Genomic DNA, 27957 nt, shown 5'->3' with positions numbered 1-27957 from the left:
TTAACTTATATGCAGAGTACATCATGAGAAACGCCGGGTTGGATGAATCACAGGTCGGAATTAAGATTGCCAGGAGAATTATCAACAACCTCAGATACGCAGATGATACCACCCTAATGGCAGAAAACGAGGAGGATCTCAAGAGCCTCTTGTTGAGGGTGAAAGAGGAGAGTGCAAAAGCTGGTTTGAAACTCAACACTCAAAAAACGAAGATCATGGCATCTGGCCCCATCACTTCCTGGCATATAGAAGGGGAAGAAATGGAAGCAGTGACATATTTTACTTTCTTGGGCTCCAAGATCACCGCAGACAGTGACTGTAGCCATGAAATTAAAAGATGCTTGCTCCTTGGGAGGAAAGCTATGGCCAACCTAGACAGCATAGTAAGAAGCAGAGACATCACCTTGCCGACAAAGGTCTGTCTAATCAAAGCTATGGTTTTGCCAGTAGTAACGTATGGCTGTGAGAGCTGGACTGTAAGGAAGGCTGAGCGCCGAAGAATTGATGCATTCGAACTGTGGTGCTGGAGAAGATTCTGACGAGTCCCCTGGACTGCAAGAAGGTCAAATCAGTCCATGCTAAAGGAAATCAACCCTGAGTGCTCATTGGAAGGACAGATCCTGAAGCTGAAGCTGAAATATTTTGGCCACCTAATGCGAAGAGAAAACTCTCTGGAAAAGACCCTGATGCTGGGAAAGACTGAAGGCAAAAGGAGAAGGGGACGGCAGAGGATGAGACGGCTAGATAGCATCACTGATGCAATGAATATGGACTTGAGCACGCTCCGGGAGACAGCGCAGGACAGGAAGGCCTGGCGTGCTATGGTCCATGGGGTCAAGAAGAGTCGGACACGACTGAACGACTGAACAACAACAGCAACAACATCCTGATCACAATTTCTTACATCTGCATCTAGAAAAAATAGATCACTGCCTCTCAGCCAAATCTGCTAAATAAAGCAACTAATTGGTGTCACGAATTAAAAGTCGTTCTTGTAACCAAATCAAGAGCAAAGGTAAAAGACGATGAAAGTCTGTGCATATACATAATCCCAGACTGCAGTGGGACATCACTAAGGTCCTAACGGACACTGGCAGGCAACAAACCAATAGAGACGCAGAAAACAATGGTTATTTGCTTTAGAAATGCAATAAGTTGCTCACTTTAAATTTTTGTGGTCATAAAAATGTTACATGTATCCCAACTTGACATTTGATTTTTTTTTAATCATTGGCCCTCACCAACATTCAGAATTATGGGAACTGCAGTCTCAAGCGTCCATGTTCAATCCTCTTGATCCTATCACTTTGACAGTAAGCAGTTGCTCTCTTGCGGAGAACAAACACCACCACAGAAAGATGCTAATCACCACCATCTAAACAGCATCAAGTGAGATTCAGGACCTCTGTAGACTTGATGTTTCCCTAAATAGGTATAGAGGTATAGGGGGAAAAAACAGACCCTTTGGTATATCTGAAGGATGGCGTACTTGTGGACCTCCAGATGTTGTTGGACTGCAGCTCCCATCACCCTTCTCCATTGGATAGGGCTGATGGGAGTTGTAGTACATCAACATCTCGAGAGCCACCTGTTACCCAGGACTGGTATACACCATTGTGTGTTAAGATCACACATGCATCTGTTTTTGCAAGGGTACACTTATTGGGAAGCTGAAATTGATAGGACATTCCTAAGTCTAGTACACTGCTCCCACTAGAATACACATCAGTCATCTTTGTACAACATATCATACACCAATGTACATAGGGTTTTGCTGGAAAAATGTTTACCCATGTATTGAAAACATCATGTGTGAAATGGGCCTCAGAACAAATCAAATCCAACTTGAAACTGAACAGAAAGAGATTATATTTGGCTCCTGGGATCTTAGTTTGGGAATAGGTTGGGAGTAGGCTTGGGACACATGTTTCATTCCCCTTAACATAAGGAGAAGTGAACAAATGAACTGGGTAGTGTTGCTTAAAAGGAGGAACCTCACCAACAGCACCACTCCAGTCCATGGAAAAATAAACCAGCTATTTGAACTGGTTCCCTTACACAGTCAGGAAGCTCCCGCACCATTTTGGAACTCCCTTGGTACATTTAATTCTATGGAGGGAAGGGAGTGTATGAGCCTGAGGCCTGCTCTTGACCCAACCCCCCAAACAATAGAATGTTGAGTATCTAAATATACTCTCAGGTGTTGCACATGCAGCCCAAGTTAGTAAACCCTTTTAGGGCTGCAGAATTGCAAATATTAATGCCTCTATGTAAGTGGTCATTGAGAATAATAATTGCTGGACACTAACTAATATGAGGCACTGAGTGTTCCAGACCCGGACAGTGCTAGACTACTGACCAACTCATACCTGTGCTACCTGTCAGTTGCTACAAATGTGATTCTCATTTTCAGATGTGTGCTGTGTCATCAGTCTGCTGATTAGCTGTCAAGTGAAGTGGTCAGCTGATTAGCTGGGGAATAGCTGCAGTCTTCAGGCTAGTGAAACAGCAAAAGAGAGACTGGGGAGCTAGGAGTCCTTCCAGAACTTTTACTTCCAACAAGAATGTGGATAAGGTGATGTACAGTGTATACCAAAGGCTCCTGAACAAATGTAGCAGTTGTGGGATAAGAGGATGGGGCCTTTTATGGATCAGTAACAGAACAGGAAGTAGAGAGTAAGAATAAATGGATAGTTCTCACAATGGAGAGATATAAGAAGTGAGGTCCACCAAGAATCTGTATTGGGACCAGCACTTTTTAATGTATGCATTAATTGTCTGGAGTTAAGGGTGAGGAGTCAGGTGGCTAAATTTGCAGATGTCACCAAATTATTTAGGGTGGTAAAAACAAAAACAAAAGGATATCTCCAAAGTAGGGGAATGGGCAATAAAATGGTAAATGTGATTCAATGTAAATAAGTGTAAAGTCAAAAATTCCTTACTTCACATATACACTCAAGGGGTCTGAGTAAGCAGTGATTGATCAGGAAGGGAATCTCATGGTCATAGTACTCAACATGAATGTTGACCTAGTGTGTGGCTGGCTTTTGGCGTCATCCAGCACAGCTCTTGTGTTCTTTTTATGTTCTTGTGCTATGTACAGTCTAGAGAAATCTGAATGTGCTTCAGTTTCACTATCTTCAGTGCAGTTTAAGCACATTGAACTCCCTGTAGATCAGGGAGGGGAATGTATGGCCCTCCAGAAGTTGTTGGACTGCAACTTCCATCACTCCTAGCCAGCATGGCCAATAGTGAGGGGAGATGGGAGTTGCAATCCAACATCTGGAGTGCCACATCATCCCCATCTCTGCTCTAGATTATTCCTGGTATTTATATATTCAGAGTGAAGATTTATTTACTTATTTATTAAATGTCTTAATCGCCCATCTGGCTGGTCACCCAGAGTGGCCACTCTGGGCGATGTACAATAATACAAACAGTTTAAAAACAATAAAATTACATATTAAAACATTATTTTCTAAAATTTCCCTAGCCCACCCCAAATGCCTGCCTGAACAACCAAGTTTTCAATGCATGGCGGAAGCTCATTAAAGAGGGGGCATGGCACAGTTCCCTAGGGAAGAAATTCCACAGATTGTCCTAGCAAATGGAAAACTGCCCTACAAATTCAAGGCCAGTTCTGGAAAGCTGGCAAAATTAATCTTTCAAATGAACAAAGGGCTGCCCAGCCAATTTTGTGCCATCAGAAAATTCTTTTCCCTTGATTCTAATGGCACAGTTACATAGTTGATTCTCAGTTCTGGACTGCTGAGAACTCATTATGTGACTGCTTCACCTGGAGGCCATGGTATATAGTAAACAAGGTGACTGCTTCACCTGGAGCTCATCAAGTGACTGCTTCACCTGGGGGCCGTGGTAAAGTAAGCAAGGCAACTGCTTCACCTGGAGCTCATCAGGTGACTGCTTCACCTGGGGGCCGTGGTAAAGTAAGCAAGGCAACTGCTTCACCTGGAGCTCATCAGGTGACTGCTTCACCTGGGGGCCGTGGTAAAGTAAGCAAGGCAACTGCTTCACCTGGAGCTCATCAGGTGACTGCTTTACCTGGGGGCCGTGGTAAAGTAAGCAAGGCAACTGCTTCACCTGGAGCTCATCAGGTGACTGCTTCACCTGGGGGCCGTGGTAAAGTAAGCAAGGCAACTGCTTCTCCTGGAGCTCATCAAGTGACTGCTTCACCTGGGGGCCGTGGTAAAGTAAGCAAGGCAACTGCTTCACCTGGAGCTCATCAGGTGACTGCTTCACCTGGGGGCCGTGGTAAAGTAAGCAAGGCAACTGCTTCTCCTGGAGCTCATCAAGTGACTGCTTCACCTGGGGGCCGTGGTAAAGTAAGCAAGGCAACTGCTTCACCTGGAGCTCATCAGATGACAGTTTTACGTGCTTCAAAAGGAGTAAGGCTTTGAGATATAATGAAATTGTCCTTGAACTATTTCCCCTTTTTAATGGGATAGCTGCCGGAGTGCTGTTAGTATAATGCATTCATCAGTTTGCAGTTGTTATGTGCAAGCTGCATTTGACATTTCTGTTACCTTGGCCTGTGTCTCACTATGACTTAGATTTCATGGCAGACTGTGCATGGACCAATCATAATTTCTAGCAAGGATGTCATCCAGCCCTTGGGAAGCAATTTCCTGTTTGGAGCAGTCTCACTGTGTTGACTCTGTTTTGGTTACTCTTATTGATGTGGAAGTGAATTGCTTTGGTATTTCTCATGTGACCCACTGCTCTAGACAAAAGCTTAACTCTTTTTGCAGGCTGACTGCCATCAATGGCCCATTTTAAACTTAACTTTGAGAAAGAATTCAAACAAGCTGCCTGCATGCAATCTTAGTACTTATATGTCCACTAAAAGAAGACATTTACAGCACAATTATATGCATATCTACTCAGAAGTAAGTTCAATTAAGTTCAATGGGACTTAAGTATGTATAGGATTGCAGCCATAGTTTTGTTTTCCTCTCTATGTGTGCGTTTTTTGCATAAGGATTCCCTTCCTTTTGCCCTGTTTCCCTGGTGCAAACTGTGTTCCACTTCTATGTAATTCTCCTCTTTAGTCCTAATTTGCCTATGCATATGCTTAAGGGCTAGTGTATGGAGAGCGCTTCTGCATAATTAGTATCTCTGATCTCCACTGTGGGGGCTGGGAGGCAGTATTCAAGTGTGTGTTTGTGGGTTGGAACAAATGCTTCTTTGCAGCTAGAATTTCAAAACCAGAAATTCCATAAGACATCAAGAACTTTTTAAAAAGAGGGATGCTGTGGATTGGATATAGGCAGCTTCATGAAAGGCTGCTATACCAATTTTCAGTATCCTTGCTTTCTAAGCTTTTCTAAATGATGATAGAGGAGTTACTCTTTCATAATAATTTTCAGGTAATTAAGCTTTACAATACTGGGCTACTTTGGGATAGGATGACAATGTGAATGATGTGGTGATATACACCATTCTGTGAGTACCCAGTTGGCTAATCCATTATTTTGTTGTTCTTTGTATAGATGCCTGCACTTAAGCGACATCTGTATAAAGGAAGCATATCAGAATCCTGGTCTTTTCTTGTGAATCATTAAAACAAAAAACTTACACATATGATATCTGCATAAAGGAAAAAGATGAAAATCCTGGTCTCAAATTAAAGAGATCTTGGATTTATAAAAAAAGGATTGTGAAGAAAAATGTAGCAGGGCTGGCATGAAGAAGATTAATGCAGTTTAGTTTACACACAATGATAACCCAGGTTTTTTTTTTTAAAAAAAAACCTGGGTTGTCATGAACGAGTGGGAACGAGTGTGCTGGCTATCCCTGCCCAGTTATTCCCACTGGGACTAAACAACTCAGGGACACTCTGTTGCTGGGTGGTTTAGCATCGCGTGCAGACCAAGAACCTGGGTTGTTGGGAGAGAGACAGTGCAGAGTTGGAACTCGTGGGTTTCTTTAAACCCTGGGTTGTCATTGTGTACAAACCAGGCCATGGTGATACTAGTGAAGAGACTTGTTCAGGGTGATCTCTGGATACCTTGCCTAAGCTCCCTTTGGTTTCTGACTTGGTAATACTTTTAGGATTGTTGCCACAATCAAATATGCAAAACACTACAAATATGCAAACCCCCACATATTTACATTTTAGGATTCCATTTTCTACAGAAAGTTCACAATAACCTAGTCTTACCCTTTCAATGTCTAATGGTTGATGGTTTCTGGTTACCTGAAGGACTACCTTCTCATATATGTACCAGGTCATGTATTAAGATCTGTGGGAAAGACTCTCCTCTATATCCCACCAACATCTGGGGTATATGTGGGAAAGTAGGAGAGGACCTTCTTGTGGTTGTGCCCAGGCTCTGAAACTCCCTGCCCAAGTAGGCCCATCTAGCCCCTTCAGTCTTTGCCTTCCACCAAGTGGTGAAGACATTCCTGTGGTTTAGCAGGCTTTTGGCCTGTCAAGTTGCCTATTCTTTTGTCTGGCTGCTGTATCTCATTGTTTTCAATTTTCAATCAGCAGTTATTTTTATCTTTTGTAGTTTTGAGTACGGATGTCACAAGTGTCTGTGGGGTGGGGATGGGGGTGGAGTCTGATGGACTCCTCCTCAGTCTCCCTGTTGGACTCCACTTGCCAAGCTGCTTGCAGACCTGCTCATCGAGCACCCTATGCCTCCATGAGTGCCCAGGAACCGCCTGGCCTCATAGCAAGCAGCCATTTTGCACAACACTGGCAGCTTGGGCTCTTCTGGGAAGGTAACACTGTGTAACTGCTGGCCATAAAGGGGCCATTTATGAAACATTACAGGTGGGAATGCTTCATTCACACCTGTAATGTTGCATAAATGGCCCCTTTATGGCCACCAATTATGCAACATTACCTTCCCAGAAGAGCCCGAACTGCCATTGTTGTGCGAAATGGCAGCTTGCTACGAGGGTGGATGGCCGCGCAGCTTCATTGGGCACTCACCGGGCCATTCAGAAGCTTGCGCAGCACCACAAATGGGTGGGCGGCAGCTCAGCAAGCGTCCTACCAAGCTGGGACGAGTGAGTCTGTCCATCCCTAGTTCTGAGATATACTATTTTATTGTGTCTTATTGTAATTTTGTAATTTACAACTTGTAAACCACAAAATTAGGTGTAGAAGATGGAAAGGTGGGATAAAACTATTCTTGTAATAAATAATGTACTGGTTAGGGTTAGGGTTTCAGGTGTTGCTCCAGTTGTCCACATGGCTGATTGGGACAAATGAAGAACCAGGAAGGGCTGTGCAATTCAATATGGTGTCTCTGAGAGAAAAGATCTGCTTTCCACAGGATGCTTTCTGTGCTCCAGATTATTCACCATACAGTGCCAAAAGAGCACCAGAAGGAATCCTTTGGATAAGCAGTTACGTGTAGGCTAGAACTATTCACCCCTGAATTATGATTGTGTGCCAATCTCATTAGTAATTTAATCATTGTTGAACAGAATGAGCTGAGTTTTGGTATCTCCTAACAAGTTATATTTTGACATGATTTTCTAAATACTGGTAGTTAATCAATAGGGAGATGTAACAGTTTGTTTTTTGTATTTTCTGTGAAGGTGGCAGCAATTAACCCAAACCACCTACTAGCTCAGATGCCGTTGCCCCCTTCAATGAAAAATTGCATTCAGTTGGCAGCATGTGAAGCCAGTGAGTTGCTACCAATGATCCCTGACCTGCCAGCTGACCTGTTCACCTCCTGCCTTACTACACCAATAAAGATTGCGCTGAGATGGTAAGTGACTTGGCTGCTATCTGGGTGTATATTGCATGTTTTGAGAGTCTTGCCTATTGGACTGATAGACTGGGTTTGGACAACACGCCATGGCTTGTCGTGGGTTATTTAACCCAGGACAAGCCACAGTGCCAGCAGGTGTCAGTTTGCATATGCAACATGCACATGCAAACTCGGGTGTTATCATGTCATGCAAACCCAACAAGCATGTTATGCGAGTGTTAAACAACCCTCACATAATCCTAAAACAGACCATTGGTTGTTTAACCCTCACATAACCTATGCTCAATGGGTTCACACGACAACACCTGAGTGAGGATTGTAGGGCGTTTCAAAATGATGGACCCAGTTTCAAAGCAGTATATTTCACGATGGCAACATGTTACAATTACACCAAAAGTTACAAATGGCTTAATGAGTTATCAAGTTTTACTAACCATTTTATAAATGCTCTATGTGCCCTCCACCTGCTGTACGGACAATATCGAGACGATAGTTGAATTCATTCCAAACGCCTCTCAAAGTGTCTTCTTCACTGAAGTCACCGCTGCTGTGATTCTGTTTTTGAGGTCATCCAGATTAGTCGCTAATGGTGGCACAAAAACATGTTCTTTGATGCATCCCCACAAGAAAAAGTCACCTCAAAAAAGAAAGGGCCATAAACCTTTTTTTGAGAAACGGCACAAAACACGTTCACTTTTGGGGAATTACGCTTATTTTCTATCATTTCGTGTGGATTCTGTAATCCCCATATGCGCACATTGTGACCGTTAACTTTACCGCTTAGATGAAACGTTGCTTCAGCACTAAAAATCAAACGTGGTAAGAAGCTGTCGTCCTCCATGTTCTGTAACATCGCATCACTAAATTCTACACGCTTTCCTTTGTCACCTGCACGAAGAGCCTGTACCAATTGCAACTGGTATGGCCTCATGATTACACGTCGCCTTAACACACGCCAGGCAGTCGTATGAGAGATCGCAAGTTCTCGGCTGGCGCCGTGAGTGGACTTGCGCGGGCTACGCTGAAAACTCTCTTGAATTCTTCTCACGTTTTCCTCTGAAGTGTCTGGTCGCCCTGTGCTCTTACCCTTACATAAACAGCCTGTTTTCTCAAATTGTCGGTACCAATGATGAATGCTCTTTGGCATTGGCGGATCAATGCCAAAACACCGTTGAAATGCACACTGCACCATGAGTGCGGATTCAATCTTGCTGAACTGCAGAACATAAAATGCCTTGAGTTGCAGGGTCGCCATCTTGCGAATAACTGAGGCTCGGGGCTGCTTGTGCGCTGACAGAGGCATCTAGCGGTAATCATTTGAAACTCTATGCCCCACCCTTTCAAGTAGTAAGAGTTTCATTCATGGGCAGTTTGTGGTTGCAGAGATACAGCGATTGCAAATTGGGTCCATCTTTTTGAAACACCCTGTATATTCAAAATGGTGGCTGCATGCTGTCAGGATTGAGACCAGGGCGCCTGCGGTTTCTGATCTGGTTTCTGACTAGGAGGAGGGCCTTTTATGCTGTAGCACCCTGGCTGTGGAGTAAGCTCCCTAGTGAGGTTTGCCTGGCACCTACATTGTATTCCTTCCGGCGCCAGGTGAAGACCTTTTTATTTTCCCAGGCATTTTAGCATTTTAGCTTTCTAGACTTTTAGCTTTGCTGTTTTAAATCTGTATTTTAAATCTTTGCGTTGCTGCTAGGTTTTATTCTGGTTGTATTGTTATATTGTGTTTTGAATGTTTTTATATTTTATATTGTTTTACTGTGTGCTTGTTGGTTTTAATTTTTGTGAACCTCACAGAGAGCTTCGGCTATTGGCGGTATAGAAATGAAGTAAATAAATAAATAAATAAATAAATTATTCTGATTCAGAGCTGGAACTAGAACAGCTAAACCAGAGAGCAGGGGAGGAAACTCCCTGGAAGTCTTCAGGAGTTGGGGAAGAATCTTCCCAAGGCCTTCCCCAACTCCTGGAGACTCTCGGGGAGATTCCTCCCCTGCTCTCTGGTCTAGCTGTTCTAGTTCCAGCTCTGAATCAGAATTGGAATAATTAGAAACTGCAGGAGCCCTGGTCTCAATCCTGACACATGCATCCCACATGTGCCGCTGCCTCACTGTGGGTTAAATAACTGTATGTGGGCTGTCATATCGTACAAACAGCCCTATAGACTTGTTAACCCAGATACTTCAGTTGCTTTAAAATTTCTCTGCTTTACTAAGTTACAAGGATTTGAGGTGTTCATCTGGGAGAGTATCTTAGTAAGCATACTTTCACCTTCCTGGCTTTGATTATCTTTCTGTTTATTACATTTTGGATTCTAGTTGGATATTTGGGTTTGCTCAGATTAAGGGACTTACTGTGCTGGAAATTAAAATAGTCTGCCTTTTCACAAATCAGAAATACCATATGGTACAACACAGTGTTATATCAGTAGACCATTTTTCAGACAAGCTATAGTGCTGATCCTCAAGTTCTTCTACCTGTATACATTCTGTTTATTTCAGTGGGAGGCTTCACTGGTACTACACTTTGAGGATTGGGTTGTAAATTCCATATGTTACAGAAATGCTTCAAATAAGCTAGTTAAGTAAATAGTACAATGAATAACATTAAGAGGTTTAAACAAAAGAGAAGAAAAAGTGATGTAGCCTTCTGATAAGGCAGAGAGAGAGCTTATTCCAGGACATTTAGTCTACCAAAACAAATGGAATATAGCTATGATATTCTGATAGCTATGATGCACAAACACATTCAGAGGTTTAGTAAATTGAAACACTGTTCAGTGCTTCTTCTTCCTCTCTCTGTTTTTCATGTAAGATTTGTTTGTTTCCTCTTTTGTTTTTGCAGTGTTTGTTGAATTATTGCATGTGAGGTACAGTGTCAGTTTGGTATACAGATCTCATTATTTATTTATTTATTTATTTATTTCATTTCTATACCACCCAATAGCCGAAGCTCTCTGGGCGGTTCACAAAAATTAAAACCAAACAACACACAATAAAACAATTTAAAATATATAGAACATTAAAACCACAATATAACAATACAACCACAATAAAACCTAGCAGCAGTGCAAGCAGATCTTGCTTTCCACTTTGAGCAGCTCCACACTTTATATGGCAAACACAAGTGTGGATGCTACACATGAATCTTTAAACACCTGTGTGCACATGTCAGTTGTCTTGGTCACTCAGGACTCCCACATGTATATATATGGGTATTTAAAGGGGCAGGTATGCTGTCCACACTTTACATATTTGGTACGGGAAACAGTGATGTAGTACTGATTAACTAGTGAAATCAGGTGTGCTGCCTAAAGCATGAAGAAACTCTTTGGTGCAATGTACAAAATAATATTTTCCTTATATATGTATAAATCCCACCAAGGGAATTGCCAGTCTACTACAAGCAGATAGAGCGGCATAAGGCTATGTTTATAGTACTCAGAATGCTTACTATGGAATAGTCTTACAGAGTCCAGTGAGAATTTGGGAGGATAAGTAGCTTGACCCCTTCGTGGATCACTCCCTTGTTGTGGCGAAGGGGCTTGTGTAACTCAGTGAAGCCATAAGCTATGCCGTGCAGGGCCACCCAAGACGGATATGTCATGGCGGAGAGTTCTGACAAAATGTGGTCCACTGGAGAAGGAAATGGCAACCCACTCCAGTATTCTTGCCAAGAAAACCCCATGGAAAGTATCACAAGGCTAAAAGAGATGACGCCGGAAGATGAGCCCCTCAGGTCGGAAGGTGTCCAATATACTACTGGGGAAGAGCAGAGGGAATTTCCAAGTAGCACCAGAAAGAGTGAAACGGCTGGGCCAAAGCCGAAAGGACACTCAGCTGTGGATGTGTCTGGTGGTGAAAAGAAAATCCGATGCTGTAAAGAACAATATTGTTGAGGAACCTGGAATGTCAGATCAATGAATCAAGGTAAGCTGGAGGTGGTCAAACATGAGATGGCAAGACTGAACATCTACATCTTGGGAATCAGTGAACTAAAATGGACAGGCATGGGCGAATTTAATTCAGGTGACCATCATATCTACTACTGTGGCAAGAATCCCTTAGAAGAAATGGAGTAGCACTCATAGTCAACAAAAGGGTGGGAAAAGCAGTACTGGGGTACAATCTCAAAAATGATAGAATGATCTCAGTACAAATCCAAGGCAAACCATTCAACATCACAGTAATTCAAGTCTATGCCCCAACCACTGAGGCCGAAGAAGCTGAGGTTGATCGGTTCTGTGAAGACCTACAACACCTTCTAGAATTAACACCTGACAAAGATGTCCTCTTCATCATAGGGGATTGGAATGCTAAAGTAGGAAGTCAAGAAATCACCGGGATAACAGGCAAGCATGGCCTTGGTGTACAAAATGAAGCAGGACAAAAGCTAATAGAGTTTTGCCAAGAGAACACGCTGATCATAGCAAACATTCTTTTCCAACAGCACCAGAGGCGACTCTACACATGGACATCACCAGATGGTCAATATCGAAATCAGATTGATTATGTCCTTTGCAGCCAAAGATGAAGAAGCTCTATACAGTCAGTAAAAACAAGACCTGGAGCTGACTGTGGTTCAGATCATGAGCTTCTTGTTGCAAAATTTCAGCTTAAATTGAAGAACGTAGGGAAAACCACTAAACCATTCAGGTATGACCTAAATCATATCCCTGATGAATATACAGTGGAGGTGAGGAATAGATTTCAGGGATTAGACCTGATAGACAGAGTGCCTGAGGAACTATGGACGTAGGTCCGTAGGACTGTTCAGGAGGCAGCAACGAAATCCATCCCAAAGAAAAAGAAATGCAAGAAAGCCAAGTGGCTGTCTGATGAGGCTTTACAAGTAGCTGAAGAAAAAAGGGAAACGAAAAGCAAGGGAGAAAGGGGAAGATATATCCAACTGAATGCAGAGTTCCAGAGAATAGCAAGGAGAGACAAGAAGGCCTTCTTAAATGAACAATGCAAAGAAATCGAGGAAAACAACAGAATGGGAAAGACTAGAGATCTCTTCAAGAAAACTGGAGATCTCAAGGGAACGTTTTGTGCAAAGACGGGCATGATAAAGGACAAAGAAGGCAGGGACCTAACAGAAGCAGATGAGATTAAGAAGAGGTGGAAAGAATACACAGAAGAACTATACAGGAAAGATCTGAATGTCCCTGATAGCCATGATAGTGCGGTCACTGAACTTGAGCCAGACATCCTCGAGAGTGAAGTCAAGTGGGCCTTAGGAAGCATTAGTAACAACAAAGCTAGCAGAGATGACAGTCTTCCAGCTAAGCTATTTAAAATCCTAAAAGATGATGCTGTTAAAGTGCTGCACTCAATATGCCAACACATTTGGAACACTCAACAATGGCCGCAAGACTGGAAAAGGTCAGTTTACATTCCAATTCCAAAGAAGGGCAACGCCAAAGAGTGTTCAAACTACCGCACAATTGCGCTCCTTTCACATGCCAGCAAGGTGATGCTCAAAATCCTACCAGCTAGGCTTCAGCAGTATGCGAACCGAGAACTACCGTAAGTACAAGCTGGGTTTCGAAGAGGCAGAGGAACTAGAGATCAAATCGCCAACTTTTGCTGCATCATGGAGAAAGCAAGAGAATTCCAGAAAAACGTCTATTTCTGCTTCATTGACTACGCTAAAGCCTTTGATTGTGTGGATCACAACAAACTGTGGCAAATTGTGAAAGAGATGGGAGTACCAGACCACCTTACCCGTCTCCTGAGAAACCTGTACGAGGGTCAAGAAGCAACAGTCAGAACCAGACATGGAACAACCGATTGGTTCAAAATTGGGAAAGGAGTACGACAAGGCTGCATATTGTCACCCTGCTTATTTAACTTATATGCAGAGTACATCATGAGAAATGCCGGGTTGGATGAATCAGAGGTCGGAATTAAGATTGCCGGGAGAATTATCAACAACCTCTGATATGCAGACGATACCACCCTAATGGCAGAAAACGAGGAGGATCTCAAGAGCCTCTTGTTGAGGGTGAAAGAGGAGAGTGCAAAAGCTGGTTTGAAACTCAACATTAAAAAAACTAAGATCATGGCATCTGGCCCTATCACTTCCTGGCATATAGAAGGGGAAGAAATGGAAGCAGTGACATATTTTACTTTCTTGGGCTCCAAGATCACCGCAGACGGTGACTGTAGCCATGAAATTAAAAGACGCTTGCTCCTTGGGAGGAAAGCTATGGCAAACCTAGACAGCATAGTCAGAAGCAGAGACATCACCTTGCCGGCAAAGGTCCGTCTAATCAAAGTTTTGGTTTTCCCAGTAGTAATGTATGGCTGTGAGAGCTGGACTATAAGGAAGGCTGAGCACCAAAGAATTGATGCTTTCGAACTGTGGTGCTGGAGAAGATTCTTACGAGTCCCCTGGACTGCAAGGAGGTCAAATCAATCAATCCTAAAGGATATCAACCCCGACTGCTCATTGGAAGGACAGATCCTGAAACTGAAGCTCAAATATTTTGGCCACCTAATGCGAAGAGAAAACTCTCTGGAAAAGACCCTGATGCTGGGAAAGACTGAAGGCAAAAGGAGAAGGGGACGGCAGAGGATGAGATGGCTAGATAGCATCACCGATGCAATGAATATGGACTTGAGCACACTCTGGGAGACAGCGGAGGACAGGAAGGCTTGGCGTGCTATGGTCCATGGGGTCACGAAGAGTCGGACACGACTAAACGACTGAACAACAACAACAAGTAGCTTGAAGATCATGATGTTAAGGGTGTTGAGGTCTGGAGTAGTCCCAAGGGACAGCAATGCTCGATTGGCAGGTGCCAGAAAGAAAAATCAGAATGTAATTCATTTAGGTTAATTTGCATATAAAATAATTTATGTAAAACATGTGCTCTTTTCACATTCAGTTTCAATTATCAGGTCATTTTACAGTTGTAACCTGGCTTCTCCAAAGGTTATTTTTGTGGCTATTGTTTTTGATAGCCATTGTAAAGTGTGAAAAGGTTGACTGCACATGCCATGGTATATAATACCTAGGCAAGATATTTCTTTTATACTTTCCCTGTTGCTTGCCTTTTTCCTTCTGGGTCATTTCTTTGTACCCAAGACCCAGTGTGATTGGATACCTTTCCTTAAGCAAGTAATTATCTGTCAGCTTCAGTTACCCATAAGTAAAATGGGCATGATGATGGACACTGATAATTGTCATGAGTTGTTAACAAAGCCAATGCAAATTATAATGCAATTTACATAACACAAGTATGTTAGAAATTGTTATGTAATTATATTTTTGTAACAGAATGGTATGTCAGTTGCTTTCTTTTGCTTAGCCTTTTCAATAGGAGATTGTAGAACAGATGGATAGGCTGCTACCAGCAAACCTCTGTACTATTTTACAATGATATCAGCACTCCCTTGTGGTTGCTGCTCTATTTCAGTCACTTTCTGTAATTCAAAGACTGTTTATACACTCTTGTCCCAGAGGCAAAAAAAGATAGGGAACAGTAAAACTAAGTCTGTGTTTATAAAGAAGTCCTGTGTACTGTAAAGAGAAAAATGCAATTCCAGACAGAGCTTTTAAGTTCTATTATTGATGTACAGGACAATTTCCCTTGGTGTGAGGAAGGGAGGTGGGAGCTGGTTATACTTCTGCCAAACTCAAGTAAGGTACAACTGAATTTTCATCTATTCAAAACTATATCATTTTCTGATGACTTGCAGTGCACCAAATTAAATAGAAGTACAAATATATTTGAGCAAAATGTACTCTGTACATGTTAGGCATCAGCCTTTAAAGGCTTCAGCTTAAAAGCAGGTCAAAGGCTTTGCATATATGAAGTGATGACATAACTGTTATTTTTAGAGATGGCTACCTCTGAGGTAGCAGTTTGGTCTACATATATTATAGATTCATGTGGTATGACTTTAGTACAAAATGACACGCAGCTGCAAAGTCTAGAGCAGCATTCCCCAACCTGGTGTCCTCCAGATGTGATTGAGGATGTTGGGACTTGTAGTTGCAATGCTGGGAGTTGTAGTCCCTCCAGATGTGATTGGGGATGCTGGGAGTTGTAGTGCAAATATGGAGGGCACCAGGTCGGGGGAGGCGGATTTATTTATTTATTTAAAATGTATTTACAATACTTTTGTACTGTATTTTGAGGCAAAGCTTCCTCAATGCGGTTTTACTTCAAAGGTAAAATTTTAAAATAAAGTATCACTTACTACATAAGCAGCGTGAAAAATTTAAAATAGAAGCAACATTAAAAACTCCAATTTATAAAACAAAAATGGGCACCCATTCATTTAAAAGTAGACTGGAACATTCAAGTTTTTAAGGCCTGTTCAAAAACAATGAGGGAGTGAGCCGCACACACATCCTGTGGTAGGGTATTACAAAGGATGGGGCTACCCATGATCCTTCTAATTCATAAAAGTGTGCACAGTTAACACCCAAAACACAAAAGGCATCATGCTAGCCCAGCCTTGCCCAGCCTTTCCCAAACTGATGCCCCACACATATGCCAGGCCGCAGTTCCCACATCCTCAGTCAGCATGGCCATTGGTTTGGAACCATGGGAGGCCACCGTCCAATACATCGGGAGGGTGCCAGACCAGGGAAGGCTGTACCTGTTTTCATGTCTAGTAAAATCTGTCTATGTTGTGTTTTCAAAGAGCGTTTCTATCTTATCAGTCTCAATATCATGAGAAGCATTTTGATTCTGAGCTTTTTCCAGCTGATTGGCTAAAGTGATCTTCTCCCTGGTCAACCTGAGCCTCCAGACTAGCCTCATTCTGAGATAAAGACATCATCAAGGATGATCAGTTCTCTTTTTCTTTCTAGAGAAGAAGGATCTGTTTGCCAAGCTCACAAAGAATAAAATGAAATTTAACACGGAGTAAAATGCTAAATTAACTAGGGATGTCCCTAGTTTTCAAAAAAGTTGTAGGGTGTTAACCCTTCATCTTCATTAAAACTGGCCTGGTTTCAGGAAGGCCTTTGTTAAAGAAGTAGGATTTCAAGAAAAAATATGGAGAAAGAGAGGTGGCTTTTTGAAGAGAGATGGGGGATGGAGATTTTAAAAGTAAGAAGCTTTAAGTTGACATGGAGCATGACTAGGAGTCAACATAATGTATGTATAGTGCAGGGTGATCCGATTATGATAATAGAAGAGAAAGTGGGAGTTGAACAAAGACATCCTGAATCAGTTAGAGGTATAAATGAGAGGGAAGCAGGTGGTACTAATAGGCTATATAGACCTATTCAGATGGTTAATGAGACACACTCAGTCTACAAAGTGGCAGTACCCTCTTTATTCCACATTGTTCAACTCAGGCCTCACCTAAACATTGCAACAAATGTGTAAATGGTTACTGCTGAAAACAGTAGTCCTATGTCTCCTACTTCCTTTGCCCCCAAATGCTTAATAATAGAAAATGTGTGACATTACATAACCATGCTGTGAGTTTATTTGCCCCTTTAAGTGGCAGTCAGTGAAGTGGAGCAGAGTAGGAAATTCACAGCATGGTGAGATCATGTCACTTTTTGTATTACTAGATATTCCCTGTGAGGAGAGAAGAGGAGGAACAGACATGGGGCTGCTGTTTTCAGCAGCAGCCATGCATCTCTATGATGTTAGAGCTTTTGGCCTCAGTCTCTTAGAAAAGTTGGTGTAATGTGGCAATTGGTGTAATGTGGATTCCCTTTTTTGAGGTGGAGCAAAAGCTGAGGATATGAGCTTCTTTTCAGAAGCTGCTGTAGTTATGATCCCTCTGAAAAGCATCCACTCACTTGCAGTATACATGTGCTTATACACACACATACAAGAACTGAAGCTATTTGCAGTTTAGGCCACCTGGGAGCTTTTAGGATGTGTGAGTTATTAATGTAATTCAGATAAATAAATCTCAGGTAAAACTAAATTACAGCTTCCCCCTTCTCTATTGGGTAGTGTGGGAAGAAAAATTTCTGCTTACAGTACCTTTAATGTTATTATGCACCAGGATTCCAAATTATTTCTGTGACTTTGTCGAGAAATATAACCTGCAAATCAACTGAAATGTAGCTCTCCCCCTGTTTCTGGCATCTATAGTTCTTCTGGGCATTCAAATCATAATTGTTCAATGCAGCTTTCAGTATATCATGTCTGTATAGGAAATCTGTAAATGTGAGGAGCATGTTGAAAGAGGTAATGGTGAGATCCAATTGAGAGTATGCCCTTGCAGAAACCACTGCAGTAACAAAGATGTGGAAATGGAGAAAGAGGTGTAGATGTGAAGATTACCGGGTTTATTCTTTCAAGGTATTTCAGTCCTGTGGTTCTAGAGTGTCCATCAACTGCTCTCTTTGAAACTTCTGTGGCACCTGATTTGCCTGCAGAGATATGTTTCTTGCTCCTTTAGCATGAGAAATAAAGGCATATGCATTCCAGTCTTTGCAAAGGGATGGAAAAAACATATATCCAGGGCCAAATCCACTAACTCAGGGGTAAGCAACATGGTGCCTTCAGGCACCAGTGTGCCCCCAGACACCTTCCTTGGTGTCAACTGAGATAGCTTAATCATCCCAATTTTTATTTAGAAAATATTTTTATATTTTCTTACTGGCAGTTGCGAATGCTTCAAAGCAAAGAGGGAGCCTCTACCTGCTACCATCTTAATTTCCCATGAATGCCTCTGGGTAGGTCTTTTCTGATTAGCCATGCCCACCTATGGCAGCCAATTTGTAGTTGTGTCCAGGACACTTTCTCAAATTTCCAAATGCGCCTGTGGGCCCCAAAGGTTGCCTGTCCCTGCACTAACCTATTGAAACTATTTTTTAAAGTTTGGGAAAGCACTGGGGTGCTGCACTTAGACTCAGTCACCTTACATTTTAGTTTGGATATGTTGCATTCTAAAAGGTCCTTGTAAATAAGCCCACAGAAATTACTGGTCTGCAAATAATTTTACTAGCGTGCTGGGGACAAGCACAGGAGAGATGGAGAGCTTTTCCCTTCTGCAGAAGCCTACTGCATTTCTGTACTAAGCACAGAGGAAGGGGCTTCCCTCCTCTGGCAGCCTGCTTGGTTTATATACTGGGCACAGAGGAAGGATGGAACGCTCTAGCCCTCCTGCAGCAGCCCATTCTTTTTCATTTTTACTCTAGGGTAACGGTGATCGATCAAGAAAGAGATCTTGGGGTTGTGGTGGACAGCTCGATGAAAATGTCAACCCAGTGTGTGGCTGCTATAAAAAAAGGCAAACACCATGTTAGGCATAATTAGGAAACGAATTGAGAATAAAACTGCCAATATCATACCTCCCTTATACAAATCTATGGTGAGACCACACCTGGAATACTGTGTAGAGTTCTCTTCAATGCACCTAAAGAAGTTATTGTAGAGCTGGAAAAAGTGTAGAAAAGGGCAACTAAAATGATTAAGAGCAACTCCCCTATGAGGGACGGCTACAGCAGCTGGGATTATTTCACTTGGAGAAAAGGCAAGTAAGGGGAGACATGATAGAGGTGTACAAAATTATGAATGGTGTGGAGAAAGTGAGTAGGGAGACATTTTTCTTCCTCTCTCACAGTAGTAGAATGCGGGGTCATCCCATGAAGCTGATTGGTGGGGGATTTCATTTCATTTCTTATATTTCTATACCACCCAATAGCCGAAGCTCTCTGGGTGGTTTACAAAGATTACAAACTTTAAAAATACAACACTATACATAGTATAAAAGCCATTTACATACAAATGTATGTGGAAGAATAAACAGACAGCGTGCACGCACACACACCCTAAGCAATTTTTATTTCATTTCTTACATTTCTATACCACCCAATAGCTGAAGCTCTCTGGGCAGTTTACAAAGATTCAGGACAGATCAAAGGAAGTATTTCTTCACACAGCGCATAGTTAAACTATGGAATTTACTACCACAAGATGTGATGTTGGCCACCAATTTGGATGGCTTTAAAAGGGAGTTAGACAAATTCTTGGAGGTGAAGGCTGTCAATGGCTACTAGTCTTGATAGCTATGTGCTACCTCCAGTAGCAGAGGCAGTGAGCCAGTGTACAACAGTTGCTGGGGAACATGAGCAGGAGGATGCTGTTGCACTCATGTGGGGTTCCCATGGGCAGCTGGTTGGCTATTGTGTGAACAGAATGCTGGACTAGATGGACCCTTGGTCTTATCCAGCAGACTTTTCTATATTCTTATGTAGGGGGTAGTTTTCTTTTATGACCTGGATTGGACCTCATGCACCTACTTCAGAGTAAAAATGAAAAAAAAGATGTAGCTGCTAGATAGAGATTTAACAAAATGTCTATTTGGCCCTCACTCACCTGCATGGAATTCCTTTGTTGCCTATGGCTACCAAGCAAGTGCTTAAACAAAAGGCTGTCCTAAAAGCATCATAAACTATAAATACAAAAGAGTCAATTTATCCACCAATGAAATGTGGCCACCTTTTGTGGTCATGTAATACTTGCCATGTCCTTGCCAGTGGGTTTAGGAAAGGAAGTGAACTGTATGATCAAAAGTACTGTGATAATTCGAGGATGAAAATATTACTTGCCAGCCAAATCTGAGGAGGACATCCAAAAATTGCAGCATAGTACATGATTTCTGATAGGGAGTGATTAGGGTTTGGGATTGTATTGTTTGAAAGATAACACTTCTGACATCTCAGTGCCTTAAGCAATATCTTAGCATAGTGTAAATATTCTGGATTACTGTGTTCTTTTTCAGTCTCTTGTTTAGTGGCACAACTTAATGCTATTTATATAACTTCAATTTGCTTTGACACCATTCAGGAAATGAAGAGTGAGCAAATAACACATCGTTGTACATACTGAATCAATACAGTATGACAAATAAACCATGACAATATTTAAACCTAGTTACCATATTCATTGTTTCTACGTCTGCATATTTTTGAGCATATTTCTGCAGCTCAAATAATACACTGGGGAGTTAGGCTGTAAATGGATTTTGTGATATGCAAAAACATCCCCGAAGATTCTGCTTGTTTGTCCAGATTTCCTATAGAGATTTGAATACGTTGCTTTTTGTTTAGCATGCATGCAAAATGGGTTTGAAGTTATTGAGGAAGGTAAAGGGGAATTTGCCATCAGTCCATTTTGTTGTTAGGATTCTCGTGTCTAGTTTATTTTACAATGTTTTAGCAAAGAGAGGAGTAAATATGTTTGCTTTTTTATTAATTAAAATCATTTTAATTATTTTTACTTATTATATTTGTCTCCTGCCCTTCCTTCAAGGAGCTCAGGGCTGTGCACACACTCTTCTACTCTCTATTTGATCCTGTGAGTAGGTTAGGTTGAGAGATGGTGATTGGTTCCATCAATGTCAAGCCTCTGTCCTTGTTTTTTAAGTGGTCCCATCAAGAACCTTTTGCCTTTGTTTGTGGCCCACCTCCTGAGTTTTTTCCTGTTCTCTCACTCCCCACACTGCTAAAGCTGTGAAACATTAGTGCTGGTCTGTGCCCAACTTTCACTTAGGGAAGCATCAAGGGATGAATCAATGTCAAACTAACAAACAGAATTTCTTCTGAATGGCCTATGTGCAGAACCACATATGGAACAGTATGCGTGCAAGCAGGATAGCTGGAACCTTCAAAAGCCCTGAAAAATTGAATGTTTTCCTTCCAGTAATCCAGATAACAGGTTCCAATGGTTTTAACAATTTCACTACCCCCTTCCCACTGTTGGAAAAGAATAAAGCCCTTTTCGTACATTGCCAAATGAAGTAGGAGTGAGTATGTGTGTTGGCCCTTCCTGTCCACTTCTGCGGTGATGAACAACATTATGGATGCCCTATTGTTGGGGACAAACAACCCAGAGTTTAAATCCATGGGTTTTGAACCCAACAACCCAGAGTTCCAGGTTTGGATGTAATGTAAACAACTCAGGCGCTAGGTGTCCCTGGGTTATTTGTTGCAGTGGAAATGGGTGGGTGGGAATCAGCCAACCTGCTCACTCCATTGCATTTCCAACAACGTGCGACGTGCAAATAGGGTCACTGGATACATTTTCACAGTCTAGGGTCCTTCAGGCTGTCTGGTTCCCCCCTTATGAAAGGCAGACACATACTCAGGCATACAGACCAAGACTTCAGATAGCATGGATCTACTTGGGTAGTTTATTCAAAGGCTTACACTGCAGAGCAAGATAATGTAGTTTTCCATTTTTTTGGCATCAACTTATATCACAGTAATGTACTGAAATTACATGTGTTTGCAGGAAACTATCAGCCAACACAGAGAACAATTACTAGTAACTGTTTTTGAAAAAGAAACATACATTTCCTATGTTGACTAAGTCATCTTTAAATTAAACATTTTTAACATTTGAAATTAAACATTTGAAATTAAACAATTCAAAAGTTGAGCAGCATTTTTCCTAATGGTCCTAATTAATTAATTGGATCAAGAGAAGGTTCTTAGTTCAGTAATTTCCCAAGAAATCTCTGGCTTTCAACCAGTAATTTCACTGCCACTAGCAAGGACAATAGTGTTCCTGGAAGCTGTAGGGCAATCTCTTTTAATAGCACGTATCTCCAACTGAAGTAATTTTGGATTATAACATAAAATGAAGTTGGTTTGCTTGACAGAAATGCCAGCATTTAGTGAGCCTTTCAGCAAGCAAAACTAGAAATAGTGGCTTTAGGTTAGACTGGCTAGGAGGTTGCAGGCCATTAATGTCAAATATAGTATGAATAAATGTCAAATATAAATCCAGATTTCTACATCCATTTCTACTGGAGTTAAAGAAGCTGAAAGTATTGACCTTCTTGGGTAAATGAACTCTCAAGGAGAGAGCAATGTTGGCTCATCAGAACCCTCCAAGATAGCCAATTAGGGTTTTCTCCCCCACATCACCTTCAGTCTGCTTTGGCTGCCCTTTCCCACCTTCTGGGACTTCTCCACGTAGAAGAATTGTAAGCTGCAAAGACACTTCAGGACTGTTGGTAAGCTAAACTTGGCCACTGTGCTGTTTTATTATATTCAGCTTCTGGGCCATAGTGATGTAAAGGGCTTTTTTGTTACGTTCCTTCCTTTTGATTTTATCTAAACAAACAAGCAACAGCAAATAAAAGAGAAAAAGGAAAAACATGAATGGCTTTTTTAAAGCATGAAAAAGACCTCCACAACTAATGAGGAGAGCCTGAGGTCTCCGCTGCAGCTCTGTGTAGTAGTTAGGGAAGGAAAGGATGGGCAGTATATGGCCCAGGTGTAAAAAGTGCTTGCCTGAAAACAGGGATCAGATCACTCTTTAGGGATTTTGAACTTACCAGATGATTCTTGTTGTCTTGTATACTCATGCTCAATCCTGTATGTTTGACCACTTGAATAACAGTTTCAGAAAAGTGCAACCCTGTTTACCTTTGACCACAAGAAAATGCTAGCATTGGGTATTCTAAGAGTGCAATACTTGTTATGGCAGCTTTAATCTAATTAATGATAATCACTAAATGTTGACTAAGATTGAACCCATTTCTTCCAAAGTACTCAGAACGGATTACAATAATTATGAGTAGATAACCCTGTGCCCACAGTAATGCCCTCACCAAACTCTTTTCCTGTTCTACTTTTTCTTCAGGATCTGTCATTCCTCTTGTTCTATGGGGCATTAATCTAGTCCTTTCACCCTATATACAGATTTACATAGCTGCTGACCCGGTTTGCATGATCACCACTGCCCACCGTGGCTTGTTTATGCTGCAGTGTGTGCCGGGCAGTTTTTGAATATTCAGGCCATGCCTGCAGCTTGTCTTGTTGTCCAAACCCAAGGACCGTGGGTTATAGAAGGGTTAAACAGCCCTCAAATAACCCATGGTCTGTTGTTGGGTTATACAAAGGTTGTTTAACCCTTGCATAACCCCCAGTCTCTGGGTTCAGACTACACAAAAGCCACAAATTCAAAATGGCCACTGGCATGCACTGCAGCCCACCAAGGCTTAAATAAGCTATGGTGGGCTCTTTGATTGTGTGAACTGGCCCAATGTACCTTAATCCTCATATTTCCCCAATTTTCCTATCCCCATTTTAGCAAATGACTCATAGCTTGCATATGCTCCAAGATAACCTTGCCACAGGTTGGAGAACTGCCAGAAGCCTCATTTGACCCAGCATTTGCAGATCAGTTGTATAAATCATGCCTTTTCTGGATGTTATTATTGCTTCTTGGCTGCTGTTTTGTTGTTCTAGTATTTTTATACCACCTGGCTCTTGCACAGTCATAAAGGGAAACAGAGAAAATCTGTGTTTTAAATTAGTAGCTCAGCCATATTTCAGAATGCTGTTTGGCAAAGGCCCACCACACATACTGACAACATCGTAGTAGTTTTGTTTCTAAGAATCAATCCTCCTTCGTGCAACTTTGCAGTAAGGTACATTTTTAAAATGTATTAAATATAACAAGTGCATACAACATAACAAAAGGCAGGGCTTTGTTTAATTCATATTTATATGTTATGTTTAGTCATGATAGGCTTGGATTGACTTGTGGCTGGGAGGGGAGAGGATGGGGACCAAGCTGGTGGAAGAAAAGTGAGATTCTCTTGCATTGATAATGGTGTGGGATAGTGATGTGAGTTTTCTGGAAAAATTTGAATCAGAAAATTTTCTGGGTAATTTTCCGGTGCAAATTAGGTTAATTTGCATAGATAATGTCATATGGGGCCGCTGATATAAATTTCCTTATGCAAATGAGGTAATTTGCATCAGAGATTTTTCACTTTGAATCAGAGAATTTTACATTAAAAAAACTAAGATCATGGCATCTGGCCCCATCACTTCCTGGCATATAGAAGGGGAAGAAATGGAAGCTGTGACAGATTTATTTTCTTGGGCTCCAAGATCACCGCAGACGGTGACTGTAACCATGAAATTAAAAGACGCTTGCTCCTTGGGAGGAAAGCTATGGCAAACCTAGACAGCATAGTAAGAAGCACAGACATCACCTTGCCGACAAAGGTCCGTCTAATCAAAGCTATGGTTTTCCCAGTAGTAATGTATGGCTGTGAGAGCTGGACTATAAGGAAGGCTGAGCGCTGAAGAATTGATGCTTTCGAACTGTGGTGCTGGAGAAGACTCTTATGAGTCCCCTGGACTGCAAGGAGGTCAAATCAGTCCATGCTAAAGGAAATCAACCCTGAGTGCTCATTGGAAGGACAGATCCTGAAGCTGAAGCTGAAATATTTTGGCCACCTAATGCGAAGAGAAAACTCTCTGGAAAAGACCCTGATGCTGGGAAAGACTGAAGGCAAAAGGAGAAGGGGACGACAGAGGATGAGATGGCTAGATGGCATCAGCGATGCAATGCATATGAACTTGAGCACGCTCCGGGAGAGAGCGCAGGACAGGAAGGCCTGGCGTGCTATGGTCCGTGGTGTCACGAAGAGTCGGACACAACTGAACGACTGAACAACAACAACAACAAGAGAGTGATCTAATTTAGCATGTTTATTTTACCTGTATTTAGTGAACAACAAAGCTATTTTTTTAAATGTTAATTTATTGCCCCAGTACATCACAAGTATTTGACCTGAAGGATGTGTGTGTGAGGGAAATAAAGCACAATGTGATGTAAATTTTATATATGTAGATTTCTTTTTACTGGAATGTTTGTAAGTGTTTAGACAGTGATTTAAGCCACAGTGGCTTGTTTGAATTGGTGGCGTGTGCCAGGCACTATTTGCCTAATTACCTGCCTGGGCTTGGCTTGTTGTGTCATCCAAACCTGGGCAGCATGGCTTATTTGAGGGGGAAACAATCCTCTAATAGCCCATGGCCTGTTCTTGGGTTGAGGGTTGTTTCCCCCTCAAACAAGCCATACCTCCTGTGTTTGGATGACACAACAAGCCATGTCTGGGTGGGTAATTCGGCTAATGGTGCTCAGCACACTCCACTGACTTAAACAAGCCACTGACTTACTCAAGCCATGGTGGCTCGTTTGATCACGTGAATCACCCCAGTAGTATGTACTTTCTTTTCATTACTTTGTTTAAATTTTAGAAAAGAATAAATTACTGAAAACTGTTGACACACTAATAAATTTTAGTAACCCAAACAACTGAGAGTGATATTCTGACAACCACTCATTTACAACTTTAAAACTGCCATTCTTGCCTAATGTATATTCAGTTAGCATACATTCATTGTGGCTGAGGAACATATGAAATGGAAAATTTCCATGAAAAAATAAAGTACTAGAAGAAACTTCAGAAAATTTTATATAGAAAATTTTCTGAATTTTTTTTATGGAAAATTTTCTGCTTCACATCACTGGGTTGCTCGCTGAGCTCATGTGTACAGAAAACTTCTTAAAGGATCTGAAAGATGAAGAGAGAAGTTTTACTGCCTTCCAAACTTAAATATGCTATAAAAGTGGCTTATGTGTGTAAGGGAGCGTAACAACCATTGAGGCAGTTTAGTCAGAGCAGATTTCCACATGAGCAGCTGCGCACAGTCCAAGCTAGGCTTTGTTGCTCACTACCAGAAGTGTGGAAAGTGTCCCTGGAAAGTACTTTTCTGACTTTTGTACCATTGAAATGCAAAACAAGAAGTCAAGCATTCAGGGAACAGTAAAAACATGTGTGAACATGTTCATGCACACCCAAACACACAAAGTAACTGGACTTTAAGGAAGGGTAGAAATGTTGTGGCGCTTTCCCCTGACTACTGCTTTCACCTTTGTAGGTGAAATAAAAATAAAAATAAAAGCCCAGCTTTTATTTTTAGAACTCCGAGGCTAGAGTGTACTGGTGTTGCATGGCATAACCAGGGTGAGTTGTCTGAATAATACTAAGACTGATTCTGGGAGGGAGAGGCTCTCTCTTTCCTCTTAGGCGCTACAGGCTCTTAATATGCAGTGCTTCACAAGGGAGTCATTCTCTGCATGTACTACTTGCTGAAAGGCTGGAGGTCTGTTTAAATTTTCATCATTCTGAGGTTAGCATATAAAGATCATTGCTTCTCAAATGGCTGTATAGCAAGCTCATTAATAACATGGGCAACAGGCCTTTCAATAGACCTTTTAGAACATTTGGTGTTAAATCCTGAGTCACAGCATAAACTTCATCTCTGCTAAAAGCAGGTCACCAAGATGTGGCAGTTTTAACAGGTAATAGAGGAATATTGTGCATACAAAGCAGTGAATGTTAAAAGTTTGCAAATTCCCCTCTTAATTAGGTAGAAAGAACTGGTAATAATGTTGCTAAGCTCGCACTAAGGTAGGTGGCTGTATGTCTGTTCACTTTCCATGTATATATAACATGTTTGTACAAGAGTTTACATTCCAATAATCTACATAAAAACGCCCAGGAACTAGTGTAATTTAGTGGCAAAGGGTTAGATCAGGATCTTGAGTGTTCCGTTATCAAGAAAACTGTTCCGTTATCAAAGTGTTCCATTATCAAGAAAAGGCTATTCTGCTCTTTGTAATTTTTATTGGAGTTGAAGGGGCAACACAAGTTGTGCTTAGTGATGGATGATCCCTCCCCCTCCTGTCATTCCTTCGGTTGTCTCAGAAGAAACTGAACTGTTCTCCCTCCACTGGAAAATACCTTGGTTTACTCTGGGCCAATCTGAGCCAAATAGGATCCATTTGCATGCTTGATTGAAGGATCAAGAGTCCTGTCCCTCACCCAACCCACCTATGAACCTTCTTCCTACTCTTGCAAAAGATATCAAGAGGGCAGGGAAAATTGTACTACACTTCCCAGTGCTCCTAATATTTTGCTTTTCTCTGTAGCAGTGCCAGGCACTGGGGAAGATGGGGGAGGAGATGGAGGAGGAGATGTCCCTTCCTCCCTGCTGCTGCCAGAGCAGTTGCAGCAAGTGCAGGAGAGAAGGACGTTAGAAACCTGCAGATAGGAGTGGAATTGAGTTCTTCTTTTGTTCGTTGTTCAGTCATTCAGTCGTGTCCGACCCTTTGTGCCCCATGGACCATAGCACGCCAGGCCTTCCTGTCCTGCGCTCTCTCCCGGAGTGTGCTCAAGTTCATATTCATTGCATTGGTGATGCTATCTAGCCATCTCATCCTCTGCCGTCCCCTTCTCCTTTTGCCTTCAGTCTTTCCCAGCATCAGGGTCTTTTCCAGAGAGTTTTCTCTTCGCATTAGGTGGCCAAAATATTTGAGCTTCAGCTTCAGGATCTGTCCTTCCAATGAGCACTCAGGGTTGATTTCCTTTAGGATTGACTGATTTGA

General features: G+C 41.9%; 1 protein-coding gene across 14 annotated transcripts in view; it reads left to right on the top strand.

Moving 5' to 3' along the window:
* RPTOR (regulatory associated protein of MTOR complex 1) overlaps nt 1-27957 on the top strand; it is a 493211-nt gene that overhangs the window by 206717 nt on the left and 258537 nt on the right. For 13 of the 14 annotated variants that reach the window (XM_084837711.1, XM_084837700.1, XM_084837701.1 and 10 more), the window contains one exon: nt 7576-7751. In XM_084837711.1, the coding sequence (XP_084693837.1) occupies nt 7576-7751 (176 nt within the window). Of the gene's footprint in view, nt 1-51; nt 4908-7575; nt 7752-27957 lie in introns of those variants that run through there. The other variant, XM_084837709.1, reaches the window with a different exon arrangement.

The sequence above is a fragment of the Heloderma suspectum genome, chromosome 2 (assembly GCF_057233095.1).
Source record: "Heloderma suspectum isolate Gila_16-S chromosome 2, 16-S_ref, whole genome shotgun sequence".
In the NCBI taxonomy this organism is placed as follows: Eukaryota; Metazoa; Chordata; class Lepidosauria; order Squamata; family Helodermatidae; genus Heloderma; species Heloderma suspectum.
This window is presented reverse-complemented; position numbering and strand designations above follow the sequence as displayed.